This window comes from Nothobranchius furzeri, chromosome 5 (assembly GCF_043380555.1).
Source record: "Nothobranchius furzeri strain GRZ-AD chromosome 5, NfurGRZ-RIMD1, whole genome shotgun sequence".
Lineage (NCBI taxonomy): Eukaryota > Metazoa > Chordata > Actinopteri > Cyprinodontiformes > Nothobranchiidae > Nothobranchius > Nothobranchius furzeri.
This window is the reverse complement of record NC_091745.1, coordinates 69,378,768-69,390,339: the sequence shown is the minus strand read 5'-3', so window position 1 is coordinate 69,390,339 and position 11,572 is coordinate 69,378,768. Positions and strand designations below refer to the sequence as shown.

Here is an 11,572-nt window from a genome sequence, read left to right as displayed (position 1 = left end):
GTGACGGCGGATCTGAACATCTGTGCAAAAAAGCATTTCCAACATTCAGCCACACCGCGCTTTTAAAAGGATATTTTAGCCATTTTTAAGTGTTTTTTGTGTCAAAGTTCAACCTAATTATTATTTTTAAAGCTTTGTGAACAACTGTTTTTCTGGATAAACTGAGTTTCCATCCAACAGGAGTCTAGAGCTGAAAAATCTAAATGGATTCTGTCGTCTTAAAACAGCGAAGATCTCCAAACTTTCATAGCGGTTTGTAATATTAAAAATAATAACATTCAGATAATCAATTCCACGGTAAAAGCTTTTATCAAGGTAATTTATTGGTTATTTGCTGAAGTAAAAACCGCCACTTTTTGGTGCATCTTGAGGTGAAATCAGCTGATTTTCAATACTTCTGTTGAATTAACGCAAACAGAAAATTGACAAAGATGAACAGATTTATTCAATGACGTTGGCATAATCGTTAATTTTTTTTAAATAAAATTTATGTTCAGAGACGATTTTAAAAAAGCACCTAAAGACATTTGATTAAAACAATATAATAATAAAACACTGACGTTTAAGAAACTAGTTCATTTAAGGTGGCAGCTATGCACGTCTTGCACGTGTTCTGTCCTGTAGAATTTAAACTCCATTTCTCCAAACTGAGGCTGCTCACAGCAGGCGAGAATCATTGTTTACAACTTTTACACAGAAAAACACTTAAAATGGCTGAAATTTGAATAGAATCGAACAGCTAAACCTCCCCGACAACACAGAGGAGTTCCTTTAGCTCAGCAGCTCCTGCGGACCACAGCTTCTGTCATTTTAACCACAAATCTCCGGTTTGCAAAAATTCATTAAACACCATTTCAACTTTAAACCAACACCCAGACATATAAACAACTAATGTTTGTCAAATTAAAATGACAAAAGTAATAAAAGCACTGAGCGTGATGACCTGACATGATATAAGGCCAATTTTGTTTCTAAACAGCTACATCTGAACTAAAACGATCAAAGGCAAAAGTAACGCGTCGTGTTTTAAAGCGAACCAAAGATTCTGTTTGATTTGAGGCCCTGCGTGTCTCAGTGGTTTAAAGACTAAAAACAGACACTAAAGAAAAACAGTCCAGATCTTTGGTACTGCATAGTTCTTTCCTGCATCTCAGAGCAGCAGCGTTCCATTACTGTCTAATAAAATCAACAGTGATGACAACAACTAAGAAATGGCTCTTTACCCCGCGGGCTCCTGCTTAAACATAGACTTTCTGGTTATTACAGCATTCGCCGTTTTGGCTTTGTAATTGTTTTGTAACTCCTCTGAGTGAAGGCAGCCATGCAGCTCGACCTCACAGTTCTGGATCTCAGGGCAGGAAGGGTTCGTCCTCGTCTTCGTCCGCACTGGGACCGGGATCGCTCAGACACCGCGTCAGCTTTTGCTGCTCCCTCGTGTTCTCCGTTTCACCAGGTTTGTTTGGTCTGCTTGACCCACCAGGAAGCTTCATCGTCAGGCCCTGGTCCTTCTCTTGTTCCTTCCCGTCAGCCTCTCCCAGCTCATCCAGCAGCCTCACAGAGTCTGGGGACTGCGGGGACGCCAGGTCCACCTGGATCGTCGGCACGCCGCCTGACACTGGCTTCATGTTGTAAGATTGTGGATCTGCAGACAAAACAAATCAGGGTGTTACCAAAAACAGTCGTTGAAACATCGAGTAAATCACCGATTTCAGCACCATGCATGAACATTTCATGTACAGGGGGGTGGGCGGTGGGCTTGTTGCAAATCATTTATGGGCTCCTAAACAACATTTATAACCAAACTTTGCACAAAAAGTCAGGAAATACGTTTGGTGGATTATTTCTTTGCGAGTTTTGGCAATAAATCTAGGAAAGTCCGATCAGAAATCATCACTACGGGATAGAACTTGTAAAGAAGACGACTCTGTCGAGGGAGCGACACAACTTCAACAACTCCTGGTTGAGGAATAGGATGCCATTCACAGCTAGACATGATCAGAATGATGACCAGCATAAGGGGGAGGAGCCTAGCTGTTGTAGCTGTGTGTTAATCTTCCATTTGCCGCTGCGGCTCCTGACGGCCTCGTAGACAAAGTGTCAAAATGGGACAATGTGTCTTATGACTGCAATCATCTAATGAACAAGGAGGCACTACTCACACATTTAGCCGCGATGCTCATTCTTGCCCGGCCTTTCCACTGGATGCATAACGCGTTTTACTTCTCTCGATGCAAAACTACAGCAAAAGCATTCCACGCAGCATGTCCCGAGGTGCAATGAAACAACTGGGGAATTGCAACAAGGCCACTCATAATTTCGGCATTTCACACAATAACAAAAGAGGAGAATGATGGCAGCATGTATCCAAAAAGGTCTGTGGTTTATTTTCTGTTCCGTTTACCTCAGCTACGGAAGTTTCACAAGAAATCACATACTTTTTTAGTCTTTTACTAGTTAAGCAACAGGAAATCTACATGCAACTTTTATTTTGAACGTTTCTGGATGTTTTATACTGCTTTGGTGTTCATCTTCCTGTCTGGCCCAATCCGAACTGCAGAGATTGATGCGATCTTGAGACGCAGGACGTAAAAAATACACTCAAAGGTGTAAATTTAGTGGAGCAACGCATCCGTACGCTTCTGGGACGCGCTCAAAATGTGACACACGGCTGGAGGAAATGCACAAGTCCACGATAATGGCGGCTAATCGCTAGGTACCACGCTTCGTGGAAGTTATGCAACGCTTACCCATCTGGTGGATCTGAATAAGTTTTACCTTCATGTAAAAGTGATCAATCAGGCTTTCTAATGACATAAGATTTATTACCAACAAACTTTGTTAAAACAATCAAATAATCCACCAAAAAGAAGTTTATTTCACAGTACAGGAGTGAGCAAACGTTCTGAGAACGACACAGATATGAATTATTACACAAAGATTAAAAGATGCTAAAATATTGCGACAGTTCCCAAAACCTTTGTTCGTGGCTGTATTGTGAAGAAAAAATAAAAACAAAGTAAATCAGACAGTGAAGCACATGCTGGGATACGTAAGCTCCCCGTGTGTAGCATGCTGATCAGAATCCGGCATGTCCTTCCTCATTAGTGATGAACAATCAGTGATCGTTTACAAACATGCGTGTTAGAATTATTATTCTTCTATCGCCACTGTCCACTCGCTACATACCTGAAGGCTTTTTGTTTCCTTTTTGCTGCTGAGCAGGTATGAAATCTGTATTTCTGCCTAAAATGAAACCAGACTCTGGTTTAAACGGCACCCGGCAAAGAAACAAGAGAAATCTACCGCTGCAGCTGTGACCAGTAGCAGGGTAGCTCGGGTCTTTATTGATTTTTGATTACTGAGCGACACAAAACAAAACATCGGGTTCTTCAAAGGCCCGTTAGCGGCACCGAGGGCTTTGTTTTTGGTTCGGAGCAGCACCTGAAAGCAGCTCGTTGGCAGATATTGGGTGTGTGAATGTGACCAACACTTGGATGGATGCGTTTACCTGAAGCCAGTCTGGCTCTAACCATGGTCGGGGAGTCCGGGGCAGCAGCGGGAACAGTCAGGTAGTTCGTCATCTCTTTAATCTGGGAAAACACAGATTTGATGAGGTTTGTTTTTTAGGTGTTGCAACATTAAGTCTTTATAAACATTCACCATCCATGAAGTACAAGAATTTAACTGCTTAAGGAACTCAACCAAACCAAGAGCTCCTAGCGAACCACCCTTCATCAATACCCTCATTAAATCTAATTTAAAGGTGCATTATGTAAGGATGACATCATGTGCTGCGATGGACTGGCTCTCTGTCCAGGGTGTACCCTGCCTGATTGCCAGTTGACCGCTGGAGATAGGCACCAGTCCCCCCGCGACCCTGCGTGGACAAGCGGGTTCAGAAAATGGATGGATGAATGACATCATGTGGTCAAATTTAGGTACTGCAGTCTACTTTTCTAAACAAAAAGCGACTATTTCACTACCGTTCGTGAATTTCATGGCTGTTGCCATGTACGAATCAGCGCCAGAAGATTCTAGATGACGCGCAAAGACGAGTCCTATACAATAAGCTGATAATTAGATAAATACTTTTCACTGTAATATCAAGTTGTTGGTAATTGAAAAATTAACAAGATACTTTCAGAGCCGACTACTTGTTTCTAATTCACCGTTAGCATTGTTAGCTCAACATTAGCCTCTAGCCTGCTTCACCAGATATTAGAGTAAAACAAAAGGATGCTGTGACTTCTTAGGGCTACAAGAAATAACTTCTGGGTTGCTCCTGTTTTCTGGATAAGGAAAGATGATGAAAGCACTAAAGTGTAGGAGCGCTCAACTGGCAGACAAAACCACCTCATATTTCTGTAAAAACAAATATCAGACACAAATCTTAGTTTGTATCTGAAGAAATCTAAAAAAGGTGCAATGTTCTGTCGCTCACAGACAAACAAACATTTATGATTAACGGGGGTTATGTACCTTCTTGTCGATTGCCATCATCCTCTGCTTTTTCAGGATTAAGTCGCTAAATCCGTCCTCGTAGGGATCAGCCACCAGAGTGTGTCTGTTGTAGGAGTGCAACTGAAAAACAGAAATGAAAAAAGACCCACGCAAAGTGACTAATACAGCAGTGCTGCTAATTAACCAAGCACACGACGCCTACGGGAATAAAATCATTACAGTGTCTGGGGCTTAGAAAATAATCTATACATCATAAATTAAATAGGTCATGTTTTGTCTTTCCTTCAAATCTGAATTAATGATGCTTTCAAGACCAGTGAAACATGGAGGTGCATAACGGTGACAGAGATGAGAAAAAGCAGAGGAAGTAATGATTTCTTTGAAGGTGATACCCTCTGCCGTGTCCTCTGAAGGTTGCTCCTGAGGATTTTCCGGATCTCCTCTTCTCTGCCTTTGGACAGCTGTGGAAGAACTCTCTCAGCAGGTTTAGTAGTAGCTGGAGGGTTCTTGGGCTGAATGTTTCTAAGTAAAAATGCAGAAAAACACTCACGATTCTTTGTTTTCAAATGCTACAAAGAGCCGAAGCAAGCCCACACCGAAGCATGTCTGTTATTACACATTAAGGATGAGGAAACGCAGCATCGGTTATATGAGAAACAAATATTTTACGCTGTTTTTAACAACATATTTAAAAGTGTCCTAAAATTTAAACCACATTAACTTGATATTGTTTTTGAATGCAGGCAGCTCGGGGTGTCTCTCCCCTGCTTTCCTCTGTAACTGAATAATTAGTCAATAGCTGCGGAGAAACGGCTCGTTCTGAGAAAAGCTGGTTGAACACTTACCAAGCTTTCACACACACCTTTAGATTTGGATGTACCAACTAGAGATCCACTGATGGATGTTTTAAATCATGTGCTGCTGATTCTTTCGAGCTGATGTTCCTGGCCGATATCTAAAAATTTTCATGCTAAAATGTCACCAATAACAACAAGAGGCACAGCTTTCCTGAACCCGAATCAGTTCTTGAGAACTGAATTTAACCAACTCTTGAACCTTCCTTCTGTTCACTGCTCGGTAATAAAATCAAACATTTAACCAAAGCTAATCAAACACATCAATAAACTGAACAAACAGGTAAATAAATGAAACGTTAACGTACTAAATTGATTTTTAAGCAGATGTGTTTCAGGAATGTAATTACACATTTAAATTCATTCTGCTGCAGCGCCAGGCTGCCTGCAGATGTGCCTGACTTTAAATCTGCTATTGAAAAAATAGTAAATATCAGCTGGATTTATTAGCAGAAGTATACACCAGTCGATCCCTAGTACCAACCCATTTCAGTGTCAGAAATATGTAAACATTAGTCACAGTAATGCTAACCGCAGACCAACACTAGCCCCAAGCTACTGCTAATGTCACTGGATGAGAAGAAAACAAGAAGATACGTAGTAGCACAGATTTCCAGGATGTAGAGGGAATATCCAGACTATGAATAAATTCCAGATATGTCCACAGCACGCATATCGAGTTATTCGGATCAACACGGCCCCACGTGGAGTTTCTAGCTTCAAGCAGCATCATAGAGCCATTGGGGTAAACCAGCCAATCAGCATGCAGCTCATTTCATATTCAAGTCTTGGCTGAGTGGGTGGGGCAAACCAGTCATTTCATTGTAGGGCTTAATAATGGGGATGCACAGGGCCATTAATCAGGGCTCCTGGGCCATTTTGAGCCCCAATAAAGTTTCCTAAACTTTACAGAGGCGCAAAGAACAGTTTCCTGTTTAAAAAAAATGTGTCCTAGAACTCCTGTTAGACATCAGACTGAATCAGAGCTAATAATCAACTCTGATTAACCAGAAACTTTAAAAGCAACATTCAAACCCACAAGCCAACAACACATTGAACGCCTTACTGTTGTTTGTCTTTGATGTTGATGGAGTTACGGACTACGTTTCATTTGGGAGAATAAAAGAGAACTCACTGCATGGAGACAGTGGAAGGGACCGCAGAGGGCAGTTTGGACCCACCCCCACTTTCCACCAGCTGAATGGCTTGTTTCATCTCCATCTTGTGGTAGAAGGCGATCAGCTGTGGCTCCTTAGAGCGTTCGCTCACTATAAGGAACTTCTTCACATACTTCTTGTTGAATCGGTTCAGCCTGAAAATAAATAAATAAGTATAAATAAAAAAAACAGCAGGAATTTAAAATAATGACGAGAGATCTATTCAGTCTTAGCAAAAATATATGATTACAAATAGCTATTAAAGAGTCATCTGGACATTGATGATGAAATGATTCAGATTCTCTTGTCTGTTTTTCTTACATTAAAATGATAAAACATCATAAATCTCCAGCAGACCTAGTTAAAACATAAAATAGCAGCGCTCGTGTCTACCACTAAATCATTATAAATCAGCTGAAGTTCTAATCCATACTTGTCCTTCCAGTGGTGATGACCATAGTGTCCACAGATGTCCTCAATTCCAGTCAGTAAGTGGTCCAAGAACTGGAAATTAAAACAAAAGTGGTTAAAACTAGCAAAGAAAATACTTCTGATCATATTAGAAACAAGTACCTCGGCCTTCTGTGGGGATCACCTTTGTTTTCTGTAAAGCTAATTTGTCTGGTCTTCCCTAAAAGCTGTGAAGCAACTGCAGCTTGTTCAGAATGCTGCTGCTAGAGTCTTAACAAGAACTAAGAGAACCAAGCACACCACTGCTGTTCTTAAATCTCTACACTGGCTACCAGTAAACTACAGAATTGATTTCAAAGTGCTTCTACTAATCAATTAATTGCATGGAACCAAAATACATGTTAGATCTCCTTGTAGTATATACACCAGAGTATCTGCAGGTTTAAGGGAGCCAACTTTAAGACTTTTTAAGACCTTATTATTAAGGCTACTTTGACCAAATTTAAGCAATTTTTTTTAATTAAATTTAAGCTATAATTTCCAGCTATTGCCTGGAACCGGTGCTAACCATGTCATAAACGTGGGATTAGCCATCCAGTTAGCATTAAACTTGCACTTCCCCATGGCGCAAGCTCCTACTAGCTTAACCAGCTAATGTGCTCATCTAAAAATAGCCCCCTTTCACAACCAACTGAATGTGTACGGTTCCGCTTACGCCAACATCATACACAAAAATGCTGAACACTAACTAGAAATTCATGAAAAATTTATAGAAATAAAAGAATCTTGTTTATTGGGTCTTTGGTAATTTAAGACCTTTGGAAACTCTATTTAATGATTATTTGTAATTTTTATGGATTTTTAAGGCCTTAAATTTGGAAAAGCAAATGTAAGACTTTTTAAGGACCCGCGGGTACCCTGATACACCCAGCAGGGCTTTGAGATCCTCAAGTAGTCAATGGGTAGAACCTCAGGTAAGAACCAAACAGGGTGAAGCTGCTTTTAGCTTCTATGCTGCACACAGATGGAATCAGCGTCCTCATGACCTCAAACGTGCCTCAACTCCAACCTTTAAATCAAAATGGAAAACTTTCACGGATTCATCAGCCTTTGAATGAATATTTCTTATGGTGCCCCATCTGCGCTGTAACTGCTCAGCCTTTCGTCTTACTCTTACATCCAACTTTATTTGTGTATTTGAAATTTGATTTCAAAATAGGCTGTTTTATGTTGCCATGTTAATTTTATTGTTTTATGTTCTTGCTGCTCTTGTTCCTGGAAAGCACATTGAATCGCTTCTGTGTATGGCGTGCTCTACAAATAAAGCTTGCCTAAATGATAAAAGTTTAAGACACAAAAAAATTATTTTTTAAATGCTCTAAAAAATAAAAAGTAAAAAGACAAGACACTTCAGTAAAACACACTTTGTCAGCATTGTTTCTGCATCAGTAAACATGCCCACTTGGGGACGAACAGCCACCATCAGTTTGACAAAAACAGACGTACAAGTCTTAAAACAGAACCAGATGACTGACTGGACCGAGCTTAATAACATCAGCATTCCTGCTACAGAACCAGAAAAACATACAAACATTTTTGTTGTTCTGGACGCAGCAAACTTGCAAACTGCCCCGGCGTTCTGACTCAGCCTGTAGATGACAGTCTGATGGGTGGTGTTGCTATGGTAACCAGTCATTAAGCCTAACCAGAGGATCCACGTCTGCGTTGGTGGAGGTGAATGATTTATATAAAGTCTGACCTGAACATCGGGGGTGAAGGCTCGGAGGACAGAGCCAGAGCAGTCAGCTAGACAACAATGCGGCAACATAAACACGCATCTAAACTCTTTTTCCTTTGTTTACTTAACATCTCAGCACAAATAAAGGAGTAAATTCCATCACACAAGATTAAAATTATAGGATTTAAATGCTATTACATAATCTCTGAGAAGAGAATGTTGAAAACGATGAGCAAACAAATCTACAAACGACACAAAAACAACTTCATCTAAATTAAATTGCCATGGTGAGTGGAATTAAAAGTAAAAATATATTCTGAGTCATCATAGAACTCCCTCTGGAACTACAACAAAGATAATAATTCATCTGAAACAATCTGAATTATGTTTGATACCAGCTGAACAGGAGTCTCATACCATGTCTGAAAATTAAATCAGAAAGTGTCAGAAGCCTGGATGGCTCCTTTATTCCTTCAGAGGACTCGGAGCGACGCTCCTCCTCCTCATCACTGGTGTTTTACATCCAAGGAGCCATTAGGGCTGTCTGCACCTCTCCTCAAGCTCTGGTGACATCGCTAAGCCCTAGAGAGGGTGTGTGTGTGTGTGTGTGTGTGTGTGTGTGTGTGTGTGTGTGTGTGTGTGTGTGTGTGTGTGTGTGTGTGTGTGTGTGTGTGTGTGTGTGTGTGTGTGTTTATACTGTAAAGTTACATTAATTCTAATAAACTTTTCAGACACTGAAGACTGCTATGATTAATTTAAACCTAAAAGTACACAAGGTCACTTACATTACAGAGGTGTAGTAAAACAAGGCCACAAGTGAACATCTTTATAGATAAAGTACTGCTGAATGACCAGTAGGTGGAGACAAACGTCACATTTTCATCACCTCAATGGCCTGTTTTTATTTCTTCCTCTTACACCTGTCACATTTTCCACAACTGAACAACAGGAGACGATCCGATTAATTTGTGCATGCCTTAATCTAGGAACGTGTTAATAACTAAGCGACTGTTAATATCTGTGTGAGTATTTAGTAGGCATGGGTGTGAGAATGACAAAGATGAGCTTTGTGTATTGTGGCCCTGTCCACACGTAGCCGGGCATCTCCCAAAACAAAGATGTTTTTTTTACGAGTCGGTCTGACATTCACACGAAAACCCAGATTTTGACAACGAAAACAAATCTTTTCAAAAACTCGGACCAAAGTGAAGATTTGCATCTTCTCTGTTTTAAGCGTTTGTGCAGACAGAAATAACCGGAGTTTTAGGTTTCACAACGACACAGTCTGCGATAAAATTGCTGACGGCCCATGTGCGACCTGTGTTTACACTACAACGTGGATACCCTCAGAGCTGTGCTCGTTATGATTCGTCCAAGCGCTTTTTGACTTAACGCTCCAAAACTACATTTAAGAGCACTTCTGCCTCCTTATCGGTCCACAATTACGAGCTAGGCGCCGTGTTTCATGTTTTGTTGAAGTTGAGCAGGAAGGCAAAAGGGATAGGATTTGTGGGAACTGCTGCCACCTACAGGTCTGGCATGCCTATGAATGTGTTTAACAATGGACTTATGCCGTTACTTGTGGATTAGGGCTGGGCAATAAATCGAAAATTTATCGTTATCGAAATTTCTGACTCTTTATCGAGATAATTTTCCCCATGTCAATAAATTTGATAATAAAAAAATGAGATGTGTGTTGGTTGGCAACATTCCTGTCCCTTTATGGGCTCGACACACGGGAGGCGACATCGCCTCTCCTCCATTCATTTTCAATGAGACATGTGCGACAAAGCGATAATCGCGGGTCTCTCTCCTACCAAGCGAAACGCAAAAAACGTGCGTGTGAAATTTTGTGCTCGTGCCGTGCACGGACGACCCAGCGACGCGGTCCCAGAAAGTTGAAACATTTTCAACTTTTCATCGCTGTCGCTCGGACGAGGACCAATCAACGGAGGTTTCATTCACTGACCAATGAGCGGACAGGATGCTCCGCACATCTCCGAGCAAACATGGAGGAGAAGTTGATTTACTAAGACATCACAATATAACTGTAGACACATTACTTGTCTGTGTGTGTGTGTGTGTGTGTGTGTGTGTGTGTGTGTGTGTGTGTGTGTGTGTGTGTGTGTGTGTGTGTGTGTGTGTGTGTGTGTGTGTGTGTGTGTGTGTGTGTGTGTGTGTGTGTGTCGGCTCTGTCTTCTCGATCCCCAGTGAGTCGTGGAGGATGGCTGCTTATACTGAGCCAGGACCCTCTGGAGGTTTCTTCCTGTTAAAAGGGAGTTTTCCTCTCCACTGTCGCTTTATGCTTGCTTGGTATGAGGATTGCTGTATAGTCACTGACACTAGTCAGTGACTTGATGCAATTTGCTGGGTTCCTTATATAGGAAACATTATTTTTGATTGGCTTAATGAACTGACCTGAATTGGAATTTTTATTATATGAAGTGCCTTGAGACGACTCTTGTCGTGATTTGGCGCTATATAAATAAACTTGAATTGAATATTATGTTTTATATAGTAAAATCAGAAGTAAGATTTCACATAACTCTAGCAGCACCTTGTGAAACATCATATCTACCACTTTTTAAACTCTGAGCCGCTTACCCCAAGATTCCACTACCTCCGCTCCGCCCCCGCCTTCCGCAGCCGCTCGCTTCCGAACTCAATTTTTACTGGTACCCGCTCTACAACGGCTCCGCTCCGGTGCGGAGACCTGAGGTGCGCAAACAGGCATGCGCGGGATTTTCGAGATCTTGCGATACAGTCCGAGCAATAAACGCGGAAGTTAGATCTAAACACCCGTTGTGTGGGAGAAGCATCGAAATGAACTGTTTAATCTGCCCATCATTTGTGTTGAGAGATCAGCAGTGTTTGGATCAACAAAGTGTGACTACTTTGATAGTGGAAACTGTATTTATGGCTTATTTTTGTGCATTCAAAGTTCAGCCGCC

General features: G+C 41.2%; 1 protein-coding gene across 2 annotated transcripts in view; it reads right to left on the bottom strand.

Moving 5' to 3' along the window:
• Positions 1-1,242: 1,242 nt before the first annotated feature.
• Positions 1,243-11,572, bottom strand: part of slc9a1a (solute carrier family 9 member A1a) — a 43,086-nt gene continuing 32,756 nt past the window's right edge. The window contains exons 7-13 of one of the 2 annotated variants that reach the window (XM_015950042.3): positions 6,906-6,976; positions 6,451-6,627; positions 4,854-4,983; positions 4,480-4,581; positions 3,509-3,590; positions 3,187-3,243; positions 1,243-1,642 (exon numbers count right to left, since the gene is read on the bottom strand). In XM_015950042.3, coding sequence (XP_015805528.3) covers positions 1,350-1,642; positions 3,187-3,243; positions 3,509-3,590; positions 4,480-4,581; positions 4,854-4,983; positions 6,451-6,627; positions 6,906-6,976 — 912 coding nt within the window. In that variant the 3' untranslated portion in view covers positions 1,243-1,349. The remainder of the gene's footprint in view (positions 1,643-3,186; positions 3,244-3,508; positions 3,591-4,479; positions 4,582-4,853; positions 4,984-6,450; positions 6,628-6,905; positions 6,977-11,572) is intronic. The other variant, XM_054740991.2, reaches the window with a different exon arrangement.